General features: G+C 40.7%; 1 protein-coding gene across 3 annotated transcripts in view; it reads right to left on the minus strand.

Moving 5' to 3' along the window:
• Positions 1 to 5,496: 5,496 nt before the first annotated feature.
• LOC138961974 (GTPase IMAP family member 6-like) overlaps positions 5,497 to 11,178 on the minus strand; it is a 26,756-nt gene continuing 21,074 nt past the window's right edge. For 2 of the 3 annotated variants that reach the window (XM_070333658.1, XM_070333657.1), the window contains exon 6: positions 5,498 to 6,834. In XM_070333658.1, the coding sequence (XP_070189759.1) occupies positions 6,346 to 6,834 (489 nt within the window). In that variant the 3' untranslated portion in view covers positions 5,498 to 6,345. Of the gene's footprint in view, positions 6,835 to 11,178 lie in introns of all 3 variants that reach the window. The other variant, XM_070333656.1, reaches the window with a different exon arrangement.

Raw genomic sequence — 11,178 nt, forward strand, 5'->3', positions numbered from 1 at the left:
CACGAACTAAGACATTACATTTCAAATAAAACAAGAAGAGCAAACGCTCGATCGAGTCACTTTCGCAGTTCTGAATATTATATGAGGCATCAGATGGACAGGAAGAAATTGCTATTCACAACACAATACAGATGTAAATAATTTGATGTAAAGAATAATCCTATAAAGTTTGAATCAAATCCGATGAATAGTTTCAGAGATATGATATTTCAATTTTTTTCCTTCAAGACATACCTGTGACCTTGAAAAAGGTCAAAGGTCACCAAAGCAGACGTCAAAGTGTAGAGGTCACTGGGAGTCACGTTCACATAAAATTTGAGCCCGGTCACTTTTATAGTTTCCGAGAAAAGCCCAACGTTAAGTTGTGTGTTGCCGAACAGAAAAGGCTAGTTATCTCCCTTGTTTTTCTGATAACGTTCGTAAAAGGCTACAGATGTAAATACTTTGATGTAAAGAATAATCCTACAAAGTTTCAATCACATCCGATGAACTTTGTCAAAGATATAAAATGTCTAATTTTTCCTTTGACGCTGACCTGTGACCTTGAAAAAGGTCAAAGGTCAACGAAACCATCGTTAAAGTGTAGAGGTCATTGGAGGTCACGACTAAACAAAATATGAGCCCGATCGCTTTGATAGTTTCCGAGAAAAGTCCAACGTTAAGGTGGTGTCTACGGACGGCCGGCCGGCCGGCCGGACAGACTAACACTGACCGATTACATAGAGTCACTTTTTCTCAAGTGACTCAAAAATATACCGTAGGCTTACATGAACTAAGACATAACAACACTACGTAGCCGAAATGCTTTGTACACCGTGATAAGCTGACAACTTTCGAACAATACCTTCATTCACAGATGCCAAAAGCATAGAAAACTTGTGTAAACTTGGGTTTCTATAAAACTTAGCAGGAATAAACTGGCATCGCAAATCACGAAGTGCGGGGCAACAAAGCACAAAATAAAACTCATCTTTACTTTCCCTGGAAAAAAGGGGCATAACAACATATCCGCATCGTATCTCTTATATCGATTAACGTGCACAAATAGTTCTGTTATTCCACCTCGGAATCTTGCCATAATAAGATAGAGAGAGAGAGAGAGAGAGAGAGAGAGAGAGAGAGAGAGAGAGAGAGAGAGAGAGAGAGAGAGAGAGAGAGAGAGAGAGAGAGAGAGAGAGGGAGCTTTCTGAACAAGAAAGAAACAACTGAAAAGAAATAAGAAAATCATCGATCGATCAAGATTCTTTAAAGTCAGCCGGTTTGGTCACAAGAATTACAGTTTTCCTTTCATGATAACTTCTTAGCTCCGTGTAATTGACAACCCATTTCAGTTTCGATGTGCTGGGACGACACCAAATTGACTAAATGCCTTAGTTACCGATTTAACCGGGAACTATTTCGTTAAACGATTTATTCCTGACATATTTTCTCAGGCTTAACTGACCATGTATTCAGTATGTATTTGTATTTGATTAAAACACACAAAAATAACGACGGTTAGGTCGTGAAAAGAGACTGACTTGAATCATGTTTGCATAACTACAGCGATCCAGCGAATATTGCCCAAGAAAATGTGATTTAATTTTAATCTATACCATTTCTGCGGTGTTTTTATGGTCATTTAAAAAGGATGTTCACAAACAAACATATTTTTTCATCCAGTTACTTTTTGCAGCACTGTCAGCCGGACAGAACAGACAGTATTTTAATATAACCGGGATATGACTAAGTGCCAAAAGGTGCTCACAGAACAGAAGACGACTTTGTTTTACAATAAAAATGTTTCTAAAAACGTGTGTCTGCTGAAAATTGGTGTGTGTGTGTGGATGAATGTGCGAAGAGATAGTGGACATAATTTCGTGTGTTTGACTTGAACGGTTTTGAAGTTATCTTTGTTTAAAGTCAAAAATAACGCCAAAACCGGCCATCTGAAAACGGACATCGTGATACCTCGTGTTTTGAATATGCCACAGAAAAATAACAAGAAGCACAAATGAATTGCATTTAGTTTGATTGAATGCCTGAAACATCGCTTTACAGACGAGACCAAACGTCAAATCTAAATCTCGAGAGAATTTTTTTTTTTCGATAACCGAATTTTAAGGTGTCGCACGCAAGATGTGTCGTCATCACGGCATACATTTTTCAATCGCAGATATTTACTAAATTTCTTTTTCAAAAACTCTGGAATTGATGTCGACACGTCAAGCGATAACGGTGTATCAAACTGCTGTCTTTCAAGTAATCCAGCAAAGACTGCAGAACTTTTGAACAGCATTTTTGAAAACGATTTGAAAATTTCGTCATATCTTGCGTGCGACAAAATGTTCGGTAATTAACGGTTATTTTCTTTTAAAAACAAAATTTACATGTACAAAGATCTACTTCATCTACGGAACCACGTGACACATTCTGTGTTCAAAATTTGTGAAGAAATCACGAACCACGAATGCGCTATCAAGTGTTGAAATTATGTCGTCAACATCTTTTCAGATCTTGCGTGCGACACCATCTTGCGTTCAACATAAAATGTCACTACCTTATCGAGTTTAATGGGTAAAACTAACTATTTGTTGTCTTAGTTTAATCTTCTTAATTAAAAGCGTAATAAAACCGAACTTCCAAGATGAATTTTAATTGAGATTAGCGAAAGAGCGGGCACGCAAGTCGACCTTAAAGTAAAAGAATGATAACACGAGCGTTTGTCGTGTTGTCTTGCGTGCAACACATTGTCCAAAAAGGAAAATGTATATTTTTCTCAGACGTTTTTTAAGTTGAAACCTTGAAACTTCACACACATTTGGGGTTTAATCGCCCCCATGCATGGTAAAAGTCTTGTTGACCCTTGTCAGATTTCAAGGTCACGGCTGGGTCACATGTGGTTCAGAAAACGGATGAAACTTATTTTTTCAGAGATTTTTGAAGCTAGAACCTTCAAACTTCAAACAACGCTTTTTCTTAATGATTGTTTAACATGGAGAATTCAAGGTTGATCCTTGAGAAATGTGAAGGTCATAGCAGGGTCTCGTGTGGGTAAAAAAAAAACCATAACCTTTTTCTCAGAGTTTTTCAAAGCAGGAACCTTGAAAGTTCAAATTTTTGGGCTTAATAGCCTCCATACACGGTTAAAGTCTTGTTGACCTTTGTCGAATCTCAAGGTCACATGTGGGCAAATCAAAAACACGAAAATGCATCATTATCTCAGTTGTTTTTAAAGGGAGAGCCTTCAAACATCACACAACTCTCAATGATTCTCCGACTTAAAGAAGTTAAGGTAGATCCTTGTCACATGTCAAGGTCACAGAAAGGTCTCGTACGGGTAAAACAAACAAAACAAACAGATAATATTCATTTTTTCAGCTTTGTTGTTAGCTAGAATAGAGGCACATGCCACCATTCCATTCAACATGACTCATAGAAATGTATGATGTATGACGTAATTGCATTGTGTGTAATGACGCGGCTGCCCTCGATGCTTAAATCTTTGAAACTTCCAACAGGTTTGAGGTTTGACAACTTCTGGACTTTGAAATCTGGTATGGTTGATCCTGGTAATATTAATTGGTCAAAACATCAAGATCAACAATTATAAAATAAGCACTTTCACCAATGTCAAGTGAGCAATAGCAGCAAACGTGAGTCTTATAAAGATTATCACTTTTTGTGTGACCTCAACTTGACCCCTCTGAATGCTCTCAATCATGGAAATTGACCACACTTTGATTATAACCAAACAACATCAAAACTTTGGAATGTGTGAAGTTTCAAAGGTGTTGCTTAAAAGGCGTTCGTGAAAATGACAATTGTATGTGTCTGACTTCAATGCGACCCCGCTGCGACCTTGACGTTTGATTTTATCAACCAGTCTTTCATCATGTGTGAATGACTTCAAACACTATAAAACTAGTTGAAGAAATTGACAATTTTTCAAAGTTTAAGCCAGATGGCACTGCTGTGACCTTGAAATTTGACAAACATTAACCAGGCGGTCACCTTTTTTAGAAAATATCCTTAAAGGATCTTTAACCTTACTGTGACCTTGGAATTTGATGAGGTTTAATTTAACTTGCGTAGTGTGCCAAGTTTCAAGGCCCTAGCTTCAAAAACATATGAGAAAACCTCATTGAAAAAATGTATATGTTTGACCTCAACGCGACCCTGCTGTGACCTTGACCTTTTCAACCAGACTTTAATCGTGTGTGAACATTATACACTAGAACTGTGTGTATTTTCAAAGCTCGTGCTATAAACGCGCTGAATAAATTGAAAATATTCCACATTTGGACCAGATGTGACCCCGCTGTGACCTTGAACTTTGACAAAGATTAACCAGCAGGTCACTTTTAATGAGGTTTTATAAAAATGCTGAAAGTATGTGAAGTATGTAAAGTCTAACTGATCTAGTATTAAAACATGTAAGACGTGACAACGACAATTTTCCAGTTTGCAAAGGAAATTTAACCTCGCTGTGACCTTGAAATTCAATGTTGTTTAATGTGATGTGCACCATACCTGGAGGTCATTATACTTTGGTTGTGTGCCAAGTTTCAAAGCCCTAGCTTTAAAAACGTGCGAGATAACCTTAATGCTATGACTCAGTGCCGTTTTGAATGATATAACGAACAAAATTATCGTTATTTGTAAAATCATTTGGGTAAATTTATCTTTTCTTTTCGTAATTGGGTTCCAGCATCTGTTGTCTTAACAAAAATCACAATATCAGTCGTGTTTGTCAACTTTTATTTTTTAGCCCCTTTGTCCGCTTTTCGTGCGCACCTTTTGGCACTTAGTCATATAAACACAGCCGACAGCAGCCGTGAAACGCGAGTTTCCTTGTGCGGCAGGGTGACATGGCTCTTTTCCCGCGCTGGGCTGGCCGGTCTCATTTTCGCACCGCAACGCAAAGAAGGATGACGCGTCTCTGTATACTCTATAGTCTCTGGTACAGCTTCGTCAATCCCCGCGTGAAGGAAATCGCTCACCTTCCACGTGCAAAACGTAGTGATATTGACACGCCAGATTAGCGCGGTAGCGTATTGTGCTAAGCAGGAAAGCGCACTTTTCTGTATTCTTGTTAACTTTCTGAGCTTTTTTTGAATACAATCTATCATATCTATATGTTTTTGGAATCAGGAAATGATAAAGAATAAGATGAAATGATTTTTGGATCGATTTCTTAAATTTTAATCGTAAGATTAATTAATCTATTTTCGTTATGAGAGCGTGACAGTGCCGCCTCAACTTTTACGAAAAGCCGGCCGGATATGACGTCATCAAAGACATTTATCAAAAAAATGAAAAAAACCCTCTGGAGATACCATACTCAGGATCTCTCATGTCAAGTTTCGTGAAGATCGGTCCAGTAATTTTCTCTGAATCGCTCTACACACGCACACACACACACACACACACACACACATACACCACACCCTCGTCTCGATTCCCCCCTCTACGTTAAAACATTTAGTCAAAACTTGACTAAATGTAAAAAGCAAGCAAGGTCAAGTTTATGGAACGTTTAATTTTAGACGTAACGAAGCATGCACAAGAAAGTCGACCTGTGTCAAGTCTTAATGCTAGGCAAGCAATAAACACAACAGACACAAAGTGATTCTGTGACTTATCCTTGAATGTCCTCTTCTTCCAAATGGATTAAGCAGAATCATTTTGTAATTCTACAATTAGCTATACATTCTGCAATAAAACATTTTCTTATTTTATACAAAGCCATAATACATCAAGTGCTCGTCGCTTTTACAAGGGAGACTACTGCGTCACCCGATAACTGTCCTATGCACATCTGTGCATCTGAGTAGTGTCCCTTCCCCCTCCTTTCCTCGACTTAGTTATTTCATTATGCATTTTTTCTTTGTTTGTTTCGTGTGTGTGTGAGCCACAGACAAAGGGGTGATATAAGTTTGCTTTTCAACAGTTGCGGACACAACGTTGGCAGCTCAGATGTGCTACATAATGCTACATTAACTCGAGATGGAGCAGTTTTTAACTGAACCTTGATACAGTGGTATCCCAATTCAAGACTCCCCGTCCCCCTGTTAAGACCTTAACTACTCTTTTAGATGTTTGATGTTCATTGACTCAGTTACCTACATTTTCAGACCTACTGAGTCCCATCTCTGATTTCTGAAGGTTAGAAACAGGAGTTCCAATGTATAGCAGTTAAAGATGGTTGCATGCCAGCATGGATGTTGGCACCCTGGTCCACCACTCTCTCTCTCTCTTTCATGGCAATCTGGAGACAAGCTTCGATTTTCATCTCTACTGGTCGACTGAGACAAAGTACTCTACACTATTACAACCCTTTTTCATTATGTTCTTTGCCCACGTCTAAATGATCGTACATCTTAGAATTCCCCACCAAGAGGAGGATGTTTCTTGTTGTTTCATCGCCAGTGGTTTGCCCATGTTTGCATCTTTCAGTTCGGCCATATTTTTCAACAAGCGGTTTCTCTGGAGAAGCCTCTCTGTCGCTGACGATGTTACGTTGTCAAAAACCACGTAACCGTTTTCTGCTTTCTCCAGCAGGTCCTTCAACGACAAAGGCGCTTTCTTAATCTTCTCTTCCATTGTCTTGCCTTCGTTTATCCCCTCCCCTCCAGCGAAGACGATGATGACGTGCTTGTTGAAATCGTCACCGATGACGCGTTGACAGGTCTTGAAGATCTCATGGTCCTCGTCTCTGAAGCGTTCGTTAGCATTGGCAACAAAGAGGACAACATCTGGTCCTGTTTCGAAGTTGGAGAACCAATCGCGGACATTCTTTGACAGTTCTGGGTTTTCGCAATCTTTGGAATTGATGCCTGGGGTGTCCAGTATCTGAAAAGACGAAGTGTACGTACACAGATTAAGATGATCATGCAAAGTCCTTTAAAATTATCGTTTATAATAATGATGATGATGATGATGATGATGATGATGATGATGATGATGATGATGAAGATGTCGACGACGACGACGATGGTGATGATGATGATGACGATAATGATGACCACCCAGCGAGCAAGAAGCAAACCATTTGGACTGCTTGACCCCGTTATATGGTCATCCCGAGTGATGACCTTGATTGGGGCCACAATGAAGCAACATGGGATGGTTTGATCGTATCTTCGCACATTTTGTTTGCATGGACCCAGTTTGGTGACCCTAGGTTAAAACCTTTACGTTGTTGCCATGACCCAGTTGAGACTTCATAGGCTCAATTGAGGGAAACAATGATCTTCATATGAAAACGAGTGTTCACTGAAGAAGCGGAGTCCGTGGGGGGGGAAAAAAAATCCGTGAATCATGTTCATGCCCAGTGACCTCGATCGCCCCACACGTGTCAGCCCGGTGTGGTGCACAGATTTTTAAAAAAAATCTCAGCCAGTGTTCAAACTGGGTCATCAGCTCCTCGCAAACCAGACAAGGCGAGACTGGTTAACTGTAGTCGTGCTCTGTCAAGAAAAACACCTGGGCCCGTATGCTTATGGGGGAAGTTCGCGACAACTCCCGAAGTTTTGAGTGACATCGGAAGTACTTGCCTCACTTTCGTATGCATGGGCCGGAAAAAGGGTTTACCTCGAAGCAAAGCGAGGAAGTAACTCAGGGTATTTTGCGACTACTTCTAAAGTTTTGAGTGACATCGGAAGTACATCCTCACTTTCGCATGCATGGGACGAAAAAAGAGTTTACTTTGGAAGCTAACGAGGAAGTAAATGAGGGTAAATGTACTACAGCCAGACCCAGTAGTAAACACGCTACTTCCACAGTTTCTCAGTGCAAAAAGGCAGGGCTTTTCTTCAGTTTTTCATGTCAAACCGAGCTGACGCTCCCAAAGAGAGAAAATAGAGGGAAAAGTCGTATCTTCTGCATGCATTTCGTGCAAATTTCCCTGAATACAAACCTGAGTTGCCAGCTTTGACTTTTGTTTGTTCTGGGTCATTGGCCACCACTTTTTCATTCCGATCCCGCTTATACGAGGGGGTTACTGTGTTTCTATGAAAATGGGCGTCGTTGTGTGCATGTGTGAGTGTGTGTGTGTGTGTGTGTGTGTGTTTGTGTGCGTGCGTGCGTGTGTTTGTGTTTGTGTGCGTGTGTGTGTGTGTGTGTGTGTGTTCGAGTGTTGAAGTGTAAGTTTCTGCTATTTTTTTTTGTCATTGCTTTATCTGTGTGTGTGTGTGTGTGTGTGTGTGTGTGTGTGTGTGTGTGTGTGTGTGTGTGTGTGTGTGTGTGTGTGTGTGTATGTATTTGTGCGAGTGCCTGTCTGCCTGTGTGTGCGTGCGTGCGGGTATAATTGTGCGTCTGTTCCTTCATACGTTTGTTTGCGTGTTCGCGCGTACCGTGTGTGTGTGTGTGTGTGTGTGTGTGTGTGTGTGTGTGTGTGTGTGTGTCTGTGTGTGTGTTTGTGTGTGTGTGTTTGTGTGTGTGTGTGTTTGTGTGTGTGTTTGTGTGTGTTTGTGTGTGTCTGTGTCTGTGTGTGTGTTTTCGATGTTATGTGTGTGTTCGACGGTGTGTGTGTGTTCGACGGTGTGTGTGTGTGTTCGACGGTGTGTGTGTGTGTTCGACGGTGTGTGTGTGTGTGTGTGTGTGTGTGTGTGTGTGTGTGTGTGTGTGTGTTCGACGTTATGTGTGTGTTCGACGGTGTGTGTGTGTGTGTCTGTATGTGTGTGTGTGTGTGTGTGTGTGTGTGTGTGTGTGTACCCACTCCCCACACTATGATGAGCTGACTATATTTGCGCCTTGATATTTTATTCATGTTCTTACGTTTTATGCTGTTTATTGTGATTCACCACACCCGAGTTTATCGTAATTGAGATAATAAAGTGTTCTATGTCTATGCATTATGTCTAATACACATGCACACACGCACGTAGGCTACAAAAATCCAATCTTGACTTTGAAATTTATATAAACATACATCCTCTTCACAATTAACGAGGACAAACGTAATTTACAAACACCTAAGTACAACAATTTTTCTGTTTTAAAAATTCGGACACACATTTTCTCAAATAATATGAAATTCGCTGAACTTATCTTCTTTTCACTACACCTTATATCTTGATTCCCAAAAAATGGAGTTCTGCCTTTTTAAATTTACCAGTAACACAAACATTCGCTCTGACCAAACTATTTTTGTCCAGCAGTTTTACCGATACACAATCATTAAAAAAACACTACAAAAAGAGTTTTAAGTTAACCGACTTCGCTACCACAAAAACAACCCTTTTTTTTATTGTCCCCAACATTTTGGTCAACGAAATCATTATTATAGACAGTCATTCTATTTAAGGACAATCATCACAGCTTTCGTTCAACCAGTTAAAAACAACAATTATAGTAAAAGCTACAGCGCGATCAACGTTTGCCCATTTACGAACTCGCGATGAGATTTGTTTCTTCTGGTCACCAAGCCTACCGTTTACAAACGCATGCGCACTAATTGGGATTCCCCCAATTTTCTCGACCTTGACCTCAGAACTCTCGAAGCCACTACTTCGGCGTTCAATTTAGCTCGTGCATACCGAGTAGCTGGCAACTTTGCTTTCGAAGTTCCCACTTCCAATGTCAAGGGCCTCTCGCTTGACATAATTATACGACGATATCGCATCTCAAGGGTCCTTACCCATCCAAAAGAAACTTCCAGCGCATACTACAATTGCAGGACATTCCGTTTTTAAAGGCAGCTGATTGGGAAATGATCTCAGACACAATATCGAAGACGTGAAATGCGTCAATCGAGCAACTGTCGTAACTTGGCTACAATGAGACGGTCTCCTACCTTGCACCATAGACACGGACTGTGACATTCTTGTTTAATTTAGGTGAAATGCTTAAAACAGAGTGACTCAAAAGCGACAGTTCGATCAGTTACTGACCGAAAAAAACGTGCTCGAGTCATTCGGCGAAGGTGGCGAGCTTTCAAACCAGCACGACTGAATAACTCAGAATGCCTTTTTTCATCATGCCTCCATTGTACACGAGTAACATAGTGCAGTGGTAACGGTTCCGGACTCTCGTTCATTCGCTCCGGGTTCAAGTTCCGCCGGGAGCTATATATTTTTTTTATTAATCTTTTCCTTTTTAAGCCTCCGCAATTGCATTCCGGCTGCAAAAACCGGGTTTTGCCTCTGTGTTAATTGTATTCATTTGCAAAAGAAACCTTCCTATGCTTTGAAAAAATCATATCATGTCTTGACTTTCAACTGTACGCGCGTGTGTATATGTGTGTCACTACGGTGAGTATGTGTGTGTGTGTGTGTGTGTGTGTGTGTGTGTGTGTGTATGTGTGTGTATGGGTGTGTGTGTGTGTGACGTGTCACTTGTGTCATCATAGTTTCAGTGTGTGTATGAGTGTAGATTGAGAGAGAATATTAGCGAGATTTAAGAAACAGCACGTTTCGTTTTGCAGCTCGTTTCGTTTGGTGAATGAGTCACCCCGCGAAACGGAACGTGTAACGAGACGGCATAGGCCGCAGACAAGATTTAGATGTATTCACGTTTCGTTTCGGAATGAAAGGCCGGGCATGGCAGGATATGATCCGCTGACTGGGCATGGCATAATTTCAACTCCACGAGTCAATAAAGGATTGACATACTCGCATTGCACGCACAAGAGCTTCACATTTTTCAATTCATGCACCTGATCACATACGAAGCCAGAATAAAAAATTCGATGCGATGACCTACTTCTGCTTCGCCATTTGCTTTCTCACCATGAAGTTGGATAAATGTACCAGGATCAGCACCCTTCAAAATATTTCAGTTCACAACAGTTGTCTACCTCCAATGAACACATTCTCAGCGCTGAAAGACTGTGAAAGGGTTGATGAATCTAGCAATGCATAAAATGGCCAACAAATAAAACTGTTAGTGTGCAAAAATACTCACAAAAGTTGACGAAATATTGTTCGTTTTTTGGGGGTGGAAAACGTGACTGCGTTTTGACGTTCCACGTTCCGTTTCAGTTGACCTTCACCTTTCCAGCGAGAGACCCCCGAAATAATGACGTTTACCACAACTTCAAAACGAAACGTCCCAACGTTTCGTTTCTTAAATCTCCGTAATGATAGAAAGTGAGAGAGAGTGAGTGTGTGGTTATTTGTTTGTGACTGTGTGCGTGCGTGTATGGGTGCGTGTGTGTGTGTATATGTGTGCGCGCGAGCGCGCGCGTGGGTGTGT

Source organism: Littorina saxatilis, linkage group LG3, assembly GCF_037325665.1.
Source record: "Littorina saxatilis isolate snail1 linkage group LG3, US_GU_Lsax_2.0, whole genome shotgun sequence".
NCBI lineage: Eukaryota > Metazoa > Mollusca > Gastropoda > Littorinimorpha > Littorinidae > Littorina > Littorina saxatilis.